This window comes from Zonotrichia leucophrys, chromosome 20, assembly GCF_028769735.1.
Source record: "Zonotrichia leucophrys gambelii isolate GWCS_2022_RI chromosome 20, RI_Zleu_2.0, whole genome shotgun sequence".
Taxonomy (NCBI): Eukaryota; Metazoa; Chordata; class Aves; order Passeriformes; family Passerellidae; genus Zonotrichia; species Zonotrichia leucophrys.
Window position 1 is genome coordinate 14,909,136 of NC_088189.1, and position 14,096 is coordinate 14,923,231.

General features: G+C 61.8%; 1 protein-coding gene across 13 annotated transcripts in view; it reads right to left on the reverse strand.

Annotated features, from left to right (window-relative positions):
* Nucleotides 1-14,096, reverse strand: part of EPB41L1 (erythrocyte membrane protein band 4.1 like 1) — a 63,346-nt gene that overhangs the window by 17,819 nt on the left and 31,431 nt on the right. For 7 of the 13 annotated variants that reach the window (XM_064729682.1, XM_064729681.1, XM_064729680.1 and 4 more), the window contains 14 exons: nucleotides 9,834-10,024; nucleotides 9,094-9,258; nucleotides 8,307-8,411; nucleotides 8,188-8,230; nucleotides 7,471-7,546; nucleotides 6,898-7,116; nucleotides 6,719-6,806; nucleotides 6,316-6,468; nucleotides 5,538-5,635; nucleotides 5,215-5,390; nucleotides 4,522-4,670; nucleotides 3,976-4,011; nucleotides 2,026-2,217; nucleotides 774-872 (listed from right to left, as the gene is read on the reverse strand). In XM_064729682.1, the coding sequence (XP_064585752.1) occupies nucleotides 774-872; nucleotides 2,026-2,217; nucleotides 3,976-4,011; nucleotides 4,522-4,670; nucleotides 5,215-5,390; nucleotides 5,538-5,635; nucleotides 6,316-6,468; nucleotides 6,719-6,806; nucleotides 6,898-7,116; nucleotides 7,471-7,546; nucleotides 8,188-8,230; nucleotides 8,307-8,411; nucleotides 9,094-9,258; nucleotides 9,834-10,007 (1,773 nt within the window). In that variant the 5' untranslated portion in view covers nucleotides 10,008-10,024. The remainder of the gene's footprint in view (nucleotides 1-773; nucleotides 873-2,025; nucleotides 2,218-3,975; nucleotides 4,012-4,521; nucleotides 4,671-5,214; nucleotides 5,391-5,537; nucleotides 5,636-6,315; nucleotides 6,469-6,718; nucleotides 6,807-6,897; nucleotides 7,117-7,470; nucleotides 7,547-8,187; nucleotides 8,231-8,306; nucleotides 8,412-9,093; nucleotides 9,259-9,833; nucleotides 10,025-14,096) is intronic. The other 6 variants (XM_064729687.1, XM_064729686.1, XM_064729685.1 and 3 more) reach the window with 3 other exon arrangements.

The following is a 14,096-nucleotide window of genomic DNA, read 5'->3' on the forward strand; positions in this document are numbered from 1 at the left end:
ATGGGGAGGGTGCCAGCATGGACCAGGAGATGCTGCTGCTCAGCTGAAGGTGCCATATCCTTGCTGAAGCCCAGACTGTGCCCCAGCCCTCCCTGACCCCCATCCTGCCTCCTGGGGATTGCTTCAGCCAGCCCAGGTTCAGGCTCCTGCCCATGCTTGTGACTCTGCATGGTCTAAGGGACACCCACATGGAGCAAGAGTGTGCCCAGCCTGTCCCCCACCCCTCTGCCTCCCCTGGGGTGCTCAGGCAGGACAAGTGTCCCAGCATTGCACATCCCTGGGGCCAACCATGCCAGAACCAAGGCTCAAACCCCAGCCTGCTTTTGCTCAGTGAAGGCACCACTCCTGGCTGTCCCCTAAACCCACACACAGGGGGTGCTGGGAGCTCACAGCCCTCACACTGATGGAGCATGATGTGCACAGGCATGGCTCCAAGGGTGCCCTTTATCAGGGTGCCTGGGCCTAGGGAACCCCAGCTGCAGCCAGGACAGCCTGAGGCTGCTGGAGCAGCCACCCAAGTGTCCAGGCCATCGGGTCACCCCTGCCTTGGGACCCTAAGCACTGGGCTCCAGCACTGGGAACTCTCTCCAGGAACACAGAGCCCTGCAAGAACAGCCAGGGGAGAGGTCCCACCAACAAGGAGGGGTCCTGCCTATCACCAGAAAGGGCACCCAGCCATGGGCAGCTCTGCTCAGAGGGCACAAGACCCCTCGGCAGGCTGGGGACCCCCAGGGTGGGAGTGAGAGGTGGGAGAGAAAGGGGATGGTGACAACCTCAGGAGAGGAGACAAGGCTTTTCTGTGTGAAAGACTCCATGCTTAGGGAAGCTCCATGCTCAGATGCAAAATCCTCTAAGGTGTCCTCTTCCATCGTCTGTGCCAGCACGGAAACCCCAGCACCCACGGGGAGAGAGAGAGGGAGACAGAGACAGAGAGACAGAGACAAAGAGAGAGAGAGAGAGAGAGAGAGAGAGAAAGGGAGAATTTGAGAAGGAATGAAGGAACAAAGGGTGAGCAGGTGGGTGAGCGGATGGATGGATGAATGGATGGAAGGATGGAGAGATAGATGGACAGAGGTCACAGCTGTGCCAGCTCTAGATGCTCCATTCATATCTCTGCACCTGATAAATTCCATGGTAAAAGCAATGTGGGGGAAAGCCCCCCTTCCTCTGAGCACTGTGAGGGGCCACAGCCCCCCCTGCAGCCCCCATCTCCAGGCAGTGCTGGGGCCCACTGGGAACACAGGCACATCCCAAACTCCCCACAGAGCCTGTGCCCTCTCCATGGCAGGGGCAGCCAGGGCAGAGCAGCCCCAGGTGGCACCCACCCTCCCGGAGCCACGTCCCCTGCTGCGGGCACAGCACACACCAAGGGACAGCAGGCAGGGAAGGTCCCTGGCAGGGACAGGGCATCCAGGCTGGCAGGGGGACACTCCTGTCACATGCTGCCTGCACTGAGCCCAGCAGGGACCCACAGAGCCCAGCTGTGCCACATCCACACCCCTCCAGTACGGGGGCTCTGTCCTGGCACCCCACTCCAGCACTCTCCTGTTGCCCCCCTGGTCCCAGTGCAAAGCCAGTGTGCACAATGCCCAGAAGGGAGGATGTGGCTGTGGGATCCAGCACGGCACCACTCATCTTCCACCTCTTCCCACCACCCAGGTTCCACTGCTGAGAGCACCACAGGGCACCCCTGCACCGCAGCCTGGTCCTGCCCTGCTGGAGACACCCCTGGGCAGGAGCTGCACTGGCCCTGCCCCACAGGCTGCTCCTGAGAAGAGTGTGCAAAACCCCACCCCATGCGCCACCAGAGCCACAGCCCACCTCTCTGGTAGCCCCAAAACCCCTCCAGACAAGGGCTGCTCAGTCTTCTGCAGTGCCCAGGGAGATTCCCCACCAGCAGTAAAAATGGTTCAAAAACATAGAAACAACACCCCTGTCCCCAGCATGCACAGGGCAGCACAGGAGCTGAAGGACTGCTCCCCAACAGATCCTGATCGTCTCTGGAAGAGAAGCAGCAGAACAAACCTCAGTGGCCTTTTCAGGGGTTCCTTTTGGTGTTTCATCCTCGTGCTTGGGTGAGGAAGAGGCAGGTGAGGAAGGCAGCCTCCTGTCCCGGTCCCTGTGAACCAGTTTGCTGTTGGGCTCCTTCAGGGTCCGCTTCAGCTCATTGATGCTTGCCTGGTGCTTCAGCAAAACGTCCTCTGGCTTGTCTAAAAACTTGGGAAGGAGAGAGGAAGAGGGAGATGGTTAAAGCAGCAGCCCAGTCCAAAGGGATGAGCAGGGGCACTGGGAGGGCTGGTGTCACACTGGGCTGGAATTGAGGGGCTCAGGAGCCAAATGAGGAGCAGAATGGAGCACCATGGTCTGCAGGTCCCACTGTAGGACAGGGAGCAGCTCTTTCACTGCAGGCAGCAGCACAACGTGGGTAGCAGGTGAAGGGCACAGCAAGGCCTGGTGGCATCTCCAGGGCTCTGTGTCCTCCTGGCTGGGGACATGCTAAAGCTTCCTGGAGGGGAGAGCTGGCTCTCCCTTGGGACCAGCAAGGAATGGGGCCCTGCTGGAAACACCAGCAGCCACTGCTGTTGGCTGGTGCCAGGCACAAGGGAGCCCAGGCTCTGTCTCACAAAGGCCTTTCCAGCAGAGTTCCCCCAGAGCAGGCTCTGACAAAGGGCTGGAGGTCCAGGGCTGGGCAGGGATGTCCAGCTTGGATCCAAGACTGGATCCCCGTGGATCAGCCCAGGCTGGGGTGGGTCTGATCTGCTGTGGAGAGTGGACAGCTCAGAGTGCTCAGGGAGAAGAGAGGGGTCAGTGTCAGGGCACGGCGCCGGGGTGCCCCCTCATCCTGCCACAGAGGTGGGCAAACCAGGAGGAACCCGGCTTCTGCCTCCAACCCAAACCCAAAGCTCTCCTCAGGTTCAAAAGGAGGCTCCCAAACACCTCCCCGGCACCTTCTCGGCAACAGAGCAGAGACCCGTGAGAGTCCCAGCAAAAGCCCCACGGAATTTTCCAGACCAGAGGGCTCAGCAGCGCTCAGGAAAGTCCCGGCCTGGCCCCGCATGCCCGAGCTGAGGGGGGCTCAGGTGTGCCCACCTCTGGGCTGGGCACAGCACATGCACATGCAGGGGGCAAGCGATGAGGCGGGCAGGGTCAGGGCAGTGCCCACCCCTGCTGGGGCTGCACAGGGAGCCTGGGCAGGGTCGGGGCAGTGCCCACCCCTGCTGGGGCTGCACAGGGAGCCTGGGCGTGCCGCCGGCGTGGCCAACCCCATCCCCTGGCAGTGCTTGCTCCCATTGGCAGCTCCAGCTGGGATCTCTGCTTACGGAGGCGAACCCTGGGGAGCACCCTGGATTTGAGGCCAGGATGAATCGTTCCTGATGGGGCCATCACAGGCACAATTTGTGCAGGGAGGGTTCAGCCTCCCTCTCTGCTCAGCCCCCCTCAGGGTGGGCAGGCACAGGGCTGGTGTGAGTGCTGGCCCCCCCAGGCAGCTCAGAGCCTCTTGGCCCCTGTGGGGTGGGATGGCAGCCACAGTGCTTGGGGAGCCCCAGCCCAGCTCCCCCGGGGGCTGCAGGAGAGCTGGGCAGGGGGGATGAGGCACTTTGGGTCAGGCAGGAGCAGAGCGTGGGTCGGGTGCCAGCAGGAGGATGGGACCAGCTCCACAGGAGAGGAGACACAAGGTGAGGACATGGCGGGGTCAGGAACACGAGCAGAAGCCAAGTCATCCCAACGGGCCAGGGCCTCTCCTGCCCTTGGGAGGGCTCTTGCTCACAGGCACGATCAGGACCACCTTACTTAGTGGGATAGAAGATGCCACAGCTGATGCCCAGCTGTCTGTTCCTCGGGCTCCTCCAGCACCCAACCCCCGGCCCGATGCATCTTGTATTCCAGTAAATAGGGGGACAGACGGACTTGTTTTGGGAAGGATGGACAATATGATGCACCAATGAGGACTAAGATACTCCAGAGAGAGAATACCTCCTGCTTGTGCCTGGGGGTTGTTTCGTGCTCCGGCTGGCAGCAAAGAGAGGGTTAAAAGTAACCAGCAGGGTCAGTTGAGGGCACTTGTCACAAACACCACAGTTAAGCTGATAGGCTGGTAGGGACCCCCCTCCCCTCCCAGCATGGGGCTGAAATGGGCTGGGACAGCCCAGGGACCAGGGCAGGAGGGGGTGGGCTGTGCCAGACAGTGGTGGGCACTGATGTGCTCAGCCTGTCCCCATCCCTGTCCCAGAACCGGGCTGCTCCCAGGTCCAGCCCTGCCTGGAGATGAGCCTTGAGACCACCTGGAGGGCTCTGGGGAATCCAAGTTAATCTGAACCCCTGTGACAGCTCCACTTCCACTGGTGGGGCCAAGAGCCACATCCCCAGGGCCCCACCAGCCTGGGGCACAGCTGACACCCACAGGGCTGCAGGGACCCTGCCCTGAGGTGACCCTTCCTGCCTGCAGCCCAGCCCTGCTGCCTGTGCCCAGGCCCTGCCTGCCCCTCCACCCCCACCCTCTTCTGCCCACCTCGGCTGTACCTTCAGCTCCTTGATCTTCGTCGGCGTGGTCACCTCCTCATCCTCTGTCTCAGAGCGTCTCCTGCTGCCAAACTCACCGTCCTCATCCTGCTTCTCCCCCTCAGGCCCGGCGTCATGGTTCTCGCTGACAGAGGCCGGGCGAGAGAACTCTGCCCATGGGGGACAGACGGGTCACTGCAGCCCTGCCACCCTGCTCCTGCCCCTGCCAGCTCTGCCAGCTGTCACTGCAGCCCTACCACCCTGCTTCTGCCCCAGCCAGCTCTGCCCAGCTGTCACTGCAGCCCTGCCACCCTGCTCCTGCCCCAGCCCTGCCACCCTTCTCCTGCCCCAGCCAGCTCTGCGAGCTGAGTCACTGCAGCCCTGCCACCCTTCTCCTGCCTCTGCCCTGCCACCCTGCTCCTGCCCCAGCCCCCTGCCCTGCCAGCTCACACCCGGGGCAGGTGATTCCAGGGGTCCCAGGGCACAGGGGAGGGGGTGATGTGTCCCTGAGCTGCCTGACCCCAGCCCTGCCACCTCCCCCTGTTCATGCACAGTCTGAGCTACCCCTAGGGGTGGGGACAGCCCCTGTGCCACGGGGATGGGGCTGGGGACAGCCTCCAGAAGGAAGGCTGACGGTGCTGTGAGCCAGCCCAGCGAGGCCGGGCAGCGTCCCCTGTTGGTGCCAGAGGCGCAGTGTCCCCGTGTGCCCCGTACCTCCGTCCAGGCTGCGGGACATGGTGTAGCGTTTGCTGGAGGAGCGCTCGAAGAAGGGCGCGGGCCGGTCGATGAGGGCGCTGGCCTGGCGCGTCTGCGCCTGCGTGCGCCCGCTGTACCGAAACTTGGAGCCCATCACCAGGAAACCCTTGGGGGGTGGCTCTGGGGACACCAGCCTGGGGGTCACAGGGGTGGGACGGTGTCAGCGAGCGCCAGTCAGGCCCCCTGGCACTGCTCCCCACGTGCAGCCACTGCAGCAGAAGCAGGAATGTGTCTGCCTCTGGGAAAAGAGGCCTGGAGAAGGCCTAGAGAAGGTGCCTCACCTGAAGAAGGTGTGATGCTCTATGCAGACCTTCCAGAGCCTCTTGGCTGAGCGGTGGTTGGGCAGCTTGAAGCCAATGGTGCTCTCAAACTGTTCGTACTAGGGGGAGACAGAGAGAGGCTGTTACAGACACATCCTGCCCCAGGGGACATGCCAGGACCTTGCCAAGGTCCTCAGGTTCCCCTGGCAGGAGCTGTGACCATGCAAAAGACCCTCAAAAATCTTCTTCAAATTCATGCTGGGATGGTCCATGCCCAGCACCATGCCCAGCAGAGTGATAGCCCCCACATCTCTGGGCTAAGCACTTTCCTCAGCTGTAAACAGCTTTTCAGTGCAAGAGAAATTCCCTCAAGAAACAAAACGCTTTTACAGCTGTTTTGGTATGAGGGCATCACTCCCAAGTGTGCTGCCCTTGCCCTCCAGCCTGCTGGAACAGATGGGCAGAAATGCATTTTCCCACCATAAATGAGTGGAAATAGTCTGAAAATAAATGAAAAAGCCTTGTGAAGATGTGACAAAAATGGCCCTTAACCCCCATTCCTGGGCAAGCTCCCTATACCAGCAGGGTCATGATCTCTGTCAGCAATGGGATCCTGGGGTCCCTCAGCTGTTGAAGTCACAAGAGAACATGAAAGAAAATCCATGCCACAGGAAATGTGCTCTCTTGGCCAGTATGGGATCCTTGGAGCATAGGCCAGAGTCAGGTGAAGAAATCCTCACCACCAGCTCCAATCCCTCAGGACAGGTACCCAGGGGCTGCACCAGCACCTGGCACCCACCTCCCCAGGGCGGATCTTGATGTAGAAGTTGCTCCTCTTGTAGGAAATCTTGAGGATCTTGGGCCAGGCGAAGCGGTTGATGCGCAGCCGGTCCCTGTAGATGAGGAGGCCGTTGGCACAGACGCCCAGCATGATGTCGATGCCCTCTGAGTCCTGCAGGAGACAGGGGGACAGGTCAGCAGCTTGGCAAGAGCCAGCCTGGCCAGCAGTGCCACATCCCTCCTGCAGAATGCTGCGGGGGCCTGGCTGGCAGAGGGAACAGTGACCCCCAGGCCGGTGGAGTCTGATCTCTGGAGCTTCTCTGGTGCCACCCAAAGCCACGCCAGGAGATTTCTCTGAGGGAGGAAGGTGGGCAGGAGCAGGCTGGGAAGGGGCAGCACTCTGGCAGCCCCCAGCCCCGTACCTTGGCGTGGTGCAGGTCCACCCCGTACATGGAGAGCTTCTTGGCGTTCTCCAGGAAATGGATCTCTGCTTCCCCGGGGGTCATTCCCCTGCAGGGAGACACAGAGGGGGACACGTGGCTGGGTGGCCCAGGGCTGTGGGGCAGCCGTCCTGTCCGTGCTGTCCCCTCCCTGGGCTCACCGGTAGGTCTTGTGCAGCTCCATGATGCGCTCCTCCAGCTCGCGCGTCTGGTTGGGGGCGAAGCGCAGCTCGCTGACGTAGTTGCCCACGTGCTCCTCGGTGTCGTGGTCCCCCAGCTCGGCCTGCACGGCGTAGGAGCCCAGCAGGGCGTGGGTGACAAAGGAGCAGGGCAGGCGGCCCGTGATGATGTCGGCACGGAGCTGCAGGCACAGGTAGTATCTGCAGGGGGGCAGGCGGTCAGAGCGGGGCAGGGCACCCAAGAACCAAGCTGGTGCCCCCAGGGCAGGCTGGGGCTCGCCAGGAAGGAGAATTGTGCACCCCACAGAAGGCTGGGACTCCCTGAGAAAGAATCTGGTGCTCTCTGGAGCAGGTTGGCACTCCCTGGGAAGGAGAATTGTGCACCCCACAGCAGCTGGGGCTCCCTGGGTAGGAATCTGGTGCCCCCAGGGCAGGCTGGGGCTCGCCAGGAAGGAGACTTGTGCATTCCACAGCAGGCTGGGGCTCCCTGGGTAGGAATCTGGTGCTCTCTGGAGCAGGCTGGGACTCCCTGGGAAGGAGGCCCTTTCTCCTCACCTGGTGATGTCCTCTGTGAGCTGGGCAGGGTCTGGAGGGTAGAACTTCACAGTGAAGGCAAAGTTCCAGGGCCCACCTGGGGAGGGGAGAGAGCAGTTCAGGACAGCACCCAAGGGGCTGCACACAGGGCACAGGAGCATCCGTGTGCCCACTGAGGATCCTGCTGCTCCCTCCAAGCCTTGCACAGGGCAGGGACAAGGGGGCTCCAGAGGCTGCCAGGGGCACAGCCCTTGGGACTCCAGCACAGCTTTTGGGGAATCCTCCCCAGAGAGCTGGGGACAGCAAAGCATCACAACTGCAGGAGCCACAAGCTCAGTGTCCCTGCAAAAGCCTCCTGCGTCCCAGAAGGTGACACCTTGGGCAACAGCTCTTCTGCCATCCCAGCAAGGCAATACCTTGGCAAATGCACCCCAGGACCTGTCCCAGCACGGACCCCCACGCTCCCCACCATCCCTGTTCCCCTTGCATGGGCCAGGTGGTGCCCAGGGTGGCACCAAGTGTCAGACAGCTCTCCAGTAGCAGAGTCCTTTGCCCCCTCGCCTCTCATGAGTAAGAGAAGAGGTGGGTAACAAACAGCTGAATGAGCAACAGTGTCCCTGTCCCCAGGCCAGCGGTCAAAGGGGAGGTGATGTGCCACAGGACAGCCACACTGAGCCATCCAGGAGCCCCATGGGACACCCCAGGGCTGAGGAGGATGGACCCTCCCCAGGCACTTACTGCGGATCTGCTTCTTGATCTCTTTGGAGGGGTCCAGCCAGTTCTGCAATGAGGAGACAGCAGGTCAGGGGGGTCCCAACCTTGGATGGGGGGCTGCAGGGGGACCCCCCCATGCTCACCTTCTGGCTGTCTGAATCGCAGAAGGTGAGGCCAAAGTAGTCCTTCTCCAGGAGGTTGAGGTGCTCGCACACCAAGTCAAAGAGCACCTGGCCTCGGGCGTGTTTCTGTCAGAGACATGGACAGGCTGATGTCAGCTGGTCCCTTGGGCTCCTGGACACCCTCCAGGTGACCATCAGAACATCCTCTCACCCAGTGTGGACTTCAGCACATCCCAGCCTTGCAGCCCCAGGATCACCTGTATGTCCCTAAAGTGGTGCCAAAGGTTGTCCCAGGACTGCAGGAATGGGGCACCACTGTGGGGACACCCAGGTCCCAGAGCTGCAGGAATGGGCTCCTGGTGGCAGTGGTGGCTGGATCCCCAAGCACAGCATAACAAGAGCCACCAGGAGCATGTGGAGTGATGGCAAGCACCCTTGGTGCAGCCACTGCCAGGTGTGTGTCCCCTCTGTTCCACCCTGCCGCCACTGCCAGGTGCCTGAACTGCCAGGCAGAGCTCTATCCCCAGCCATTAAGCTTCTGACTTAGACACTCTTTTCTCTTATGAGTAGCTGCCAAATTTGGTTTCACTGGGCTGATATCCCCTGCGAGGGTCTTTCTTTCCAGACTTTTAACTAATTTTGAAATTTCAACTTCAATGGCTATTTCTGTGTGTGTTTTTCTCTAGGACAGAGGTACTACAAAGCTGTCCTAGGAAGGGTCCTGTCCTTCAGGACCCTCTGGACTGGGCAGGGTCCCAGCAGTGTCCCCTCCTTGGTGCCAGCACAGGCCCCCAAGTCTGGGACTCACCTCCACCTCGCACTCATATTCAGATGCATCGAGCAGGGTCACCCTGCACAGGGCACTCTTCACTTTCTTGGTGGTTTTCTGGGGTGACTTCTGGGTCTTGCTGGGAGTTGTTTTGTCAGAGAGCCCGTCGGTCTCGCTGTAGTCCTTGTCCTCCATGTCTGTGCCCTGGAGCAGGGACACACAGAGGGTTACCTTACCTGGCAGCCCTGCCGAGGGACACAGGGGCAGAGGGGGAAGGCTCTGCACAGCAGAGAGGGGCAGCTGCTGATGGACAGTGCCCAGCCAAGGCCAGTTCCACCAACCCACAGTGCCAGCACAGCCCAGCTCCCTGGAAAACGGACACCGGGGGTCAGTTCAGCACCCCGATCTCCCTGCCCAACCACCAGGGCAGCACTCAGCCCCCCACAGCCCCGCAGCCAACAGCGGCTGCAGCCGGGCCCGGGGAGCTCAGTGGGGACACGGCACCCCTGCCCACAGCCATGGCGGGCCGGCAGGGCCATTCCCAGCCCTGGCACACCACCGGGCTCACCATCACCCGTGCCCGGGCAGCCGGTGCTGCCTGCAGGAGCCGCGCGGGCAGCGGCACAGCCCGGCCGGGCCCTCCTCAGGGGCTCCTCTGGGGCTGCCCCCGAGCGCCGGGCCCGCCTCGCGGCACCACGGCCGGCAGCGAGCGGCGGCACGGCCCCTCCCGTGCTGCTCTGCCCGTCCCCTCCCGCGTTCCCCGGCCCACAGCCACTCACCGGCTCCATGTTTCGGGTGTCCGGCTGTGCCCCGAGCTTCTCATTGGGGTCGGTGTCGCGGCCGGCGGGGCTGGGCGCGGCCGTGGGGCCCTGGGCGGCCGCCTCCAGCTGCTGCTGCGGAGCGTCCTCCTGCGCGTTCCTCACCTCAGAGCCCGGGCCTGTCTCCGTTGTCATGACCGCCGGTCACCGCGCTACCACCGGCACCGGAGAGAGACAGCAGGTGTCACCCGGGGCCGGCTGGGATGCCCTGGCTGCTCGGGGGAGGTTGGGACAGGCTTGGGATGTGCCCATTTCTGCCTCACACGGATCCACTGCCAGAGCCCTGTCCCTGTCCATGCACAGATCCACTGCCAGAGCCCAGATCCCTGTCCATGCACAGATCCACTGCCAGAGCCCTGTCCATGCACAGATCCACTGCCAGAGCCCAGATCCCTGTCCATGCACAGATCCACTGCCAGAGCCCTGTCCCTGTCCATGCACAGATCCACTGCCAGAGCCCAGATCCCTGTCCACTCACAGATCCACCGCCAGATTCCAATCCCTGTCCATGCACAGATCCACTGCCAGAGCCCAGATCCCTGTCTGTGCCAAAAGCTGGCTTTGCAAAGGGCTGGTGGCAGCAGCACAGGACACCAGGATTTCATACTCTGAGCTGGAGGACAAGAGCAGCAGTGGGGAGGCACACCGGTGACAGGGACCCACCATGGCCAGGGATGCACCTGGTTGTGCAGAGCTGCTCTGACCCCCTGCTCCCACACCCCTGCACCGGCTGGAGCCTTCCCTTGCTGTTTTCTAGGAGTGGGAGGAACAGGCAGGCTGTGAGTCAGGGAGGGCTGCAGTGACACAGGAAATGGCAGGCACGGACAGTGCACAGCTCTCACATCCGGGCTGGCTGCTCTGCTCCCCTCCGGCCACCCCAGCAGCATGCTGGGTTCCCACGGCCAGCCTGGGACCCTGTGGATTCCTGCCTCCAACCCCAGCTGCCTGAAAAACAAACCCAGGGCCAGGAACAGGGAGGGGAAGGCACTTTCCATGCCGGGATGCTCAGCAATGTGGTTTTGGAACCTTTATGGTTTTGGAACATTTAATGCTAACAGAGCATGGGCTAGCAGGGTGTCCTGGGAGGGTCCACACTCCACAGGTCATGGAGCACCCTTTGGACCATCACCCACTCTCCACCAGGCCGTGTCCAGCTGTGCAGCACCTGCTGGGATCATCCCTGAGTCCAAGGGCTGTGGCTGCACAAGGTGGCTCAGTTGGAGCATCTGTGACCCTGTGGTCACATCACCCACCCTGCCCACAGAGCAGCCACGCCAGCAGCCCTGAGTAATGCCTGCAGATCCTGTTCCAATTCCAAACCCTGCTGTGGCAGGGACAACTTTCACTGTCCCAGGGTGCTCCAAGCCCTGCCCAGCCTGGCCTTGGGCACTGCCAGGGATCCAGGGGCAGCCACAGCTGCTCTGGGCACCCTGTGCCAGGGCCTGCCCACCCTCACAGGGAAAAACTTCTCCCCAGTATCCCATCTGACCCTGCCCTCTGACAGTGGAAAGCCATTCCCTGTGTCCTGTCCCTCCATCCCATGTGCCCAGTCCCTCTGCAGCTCTCCTGGAGCCCCTTTAGGCACTGGGAAGGGCTCCAAGGTCTCCCTGAAGCCTCCTCTTCTCTGAGTGAATGCCCCCAGCTCTCCCAGCCTGTCCCAGAGCAGAGGGCTCCAGCCCTTGCAGCATCTTTGTGGCCTCTCCTGGACTCAGTGCAGCAGCTCCACATCCTTCTGGTGCTGGGTCCCCAGGGCTGGGGCAGCTCTGCAGGTGGGGTCTCACCTGGGTGGGCAGAGGGGCAGAATCCCCCCTGACCTCTGCCCACGCTGTGGGGTCAGCCAGGGCAGGGTTGGTTCCTGGGCTGCCAGTGCCCATGGCCAGGTCACATCCAGTTTGTCACCAGCAGCACCCCCAAGTCCTTGTCCCAGGGCTGCTCCCCACGCAGCCATTCCCAGCCTGTGCTGTGCTGGGGCTGCCCCAGGTGCAGGACCTGCCCTTGGCCTGGCTGAGCTCCATGAGGTTCCTGTGAGCTCCCCCAGCCTGCCCAGGACCTTCTGGGTGCCCCATCCCTGGCAGATCTGGATCCACTGCACAGCTCAGGCTCTGCTCAGTGTCACTGAGACTCACAAAGAAACCCATCCCACACCACAGCTCCTGTCCCACTGCTGCCCTTCAGGTGTCCTCAGCCGTGGGAAGATGTGAAACCTTCCCAGGAAAATGACTAAAACTGGCTCTGGGGGTGGAGGGAACGGAGAGGAGGTGATGGAGAAGACAGGGAGTCAAGCCTACGCCTTCCGCCGGATCCGCAGCCAGGAGATCCCGGGAACGCTCCCCTCCCGTGCCTGCGTGCTCACCAAGGGCCCAGGGTGCCACCCCTTGTGCCACAGCCACGTTCTCCTGGCCATGACAGGCCAGACAACCTGCCCTGAGCAGCATCAGCTCCTCCTGACAGACCCCACACTCAGCCAAGGCCACCAGGAGCTTCCAGAGGTCACTGCTGGTTTGTTTTTTCCACAGAGGAAACAGAGCTGCTTTTTTTCCACTGCAAATTCAAGCAGTTGCTCGCTCCAAGCCCTGGTCCCTGTGTGGATCATTCCCAAGCACTTCTGCTTGGATCTCTTTGTGTGAATTTTTAATCAACGTGAAATCTCTAAAATGACAACGTATCACTTTGGGCCAAAAACATGCTGAGGTTTTCACTTGGCATTTCTCAACTTTCTTCCAAACTACTTTTTCCCTGCAGTGATCCCTGAGGAAATGAGGGGATTTTTAAGTGTAGTAAGCTGGGAATTCATCCCATCTTACTTCTGCATCTTGAGCTCCAGTTCCAACCTTCTGATGGTGCGCCAGGAACCTGATCCCAGGGACTGCCTTCCAGCTGAAGGGAGTGAGAGCATGGCACAGCAGTGCCTGGGTGGCAGAGCTCTGCTGAGGGAGCCTGGCAAACCCCCAGGGACCGTGTCCCTGCTCCCAGGGCAGGAATCCCTCAGTCTCTGGCCTTGCAGCCATGCTGGGGAGGCTCTGCTCCCTCCACAGGGTCATTGCTGGGGCAAGGAGCTGTTGGAGGTGCCAGAGCTGGCAGGGGCAGTGGCTGCAGGCACGGCCCCGCTGCAGCTGAGCCCTGCAGCTGCACAGCCCTGACGGAGGGACCACGCTGGCACTGCCACGCTCCCGGGCACAGCCACAAGGGCTGCATTCAGGAGCTGTTCCTGGCCAGCCCTGGGGCTGAGGGGGAAGGCCAGGGCTCCTCCAGCACTGCCACTCACCCCAGTGCTGCTGCAGCCCAGGGTCAGCACCAAGCCCCTGGGGACAGTGGCACCTGCTGTGGGACACTGCCACCCTCCATGGCAGCCTGGTCACCCGCACTCACCTGCACACAGGGCTGTGGGAGAGGGACACCAAGGCCCACATGAGCACCCACATGAGCACCCTCTGTGCCCAGCTGGGGGTGCTCAGCACCCTGGGGGCACCTGCAGGCTCTGCACACTCACGGTGACACCTGTCCCAGCCCCCTGTCCCTCTGTTACCCCATGGCCCTCGAGAGCTGCAGAGGGAGATGCTGCCCTGGGAGCAGCTCTGTGCTGTGGGCAGGAGCTGTCCCTGATGGGAAGGGGCAGCACAGCACAGACAGGGAGCAGCAGCCATGGAGCCCTGCCCATCCCACAGCACCTTCCCTGTGCAAACTCAGCTCCTGCTGTCCCAGCATGGACCCCAGAGTGCAGGCCATGGGTTCAGAAATGACACAGGTCCCAGAGTGCTGCCAAAGGGACAATTCCACTGAAATATCTGCTGTTACAAACCTGTTAAAGAGGTTTACACAACTGCATTGAACTTGATGGAGTTCTAAAGTTATTTCTTTCTAAATACTTCCTACAGCTGGAGCAGGACCCCACCCCTGTGGGCACCAGTCCTCCCAGCAACCAGCCTTGCCCATGGCTGTCCCACTGGAGCAAATCCTGTGCAAAGCTGTTGGAGGCAGTGGGCACAAACCCCCAGAGCTGCCCTGTGCAGGCAGTGCTCAAAGGGCTCCTCCTGGCACCCACAGGCCCTGGTGCCCCATGCCTGGTTTCCAGCAAGGGTGAGCTTTCAGCACAAGCCCAGTTTCCAACAAGGGCTGGCTCGATGCAGCTGCAGCTGGAGCCCAGGGCCGGGGATGCTCCCTCAGGGGACAGGGCTGGAGCCGGATGGAGCTCGGGCTACCGGAACAGGCACATGGGAACAGTGA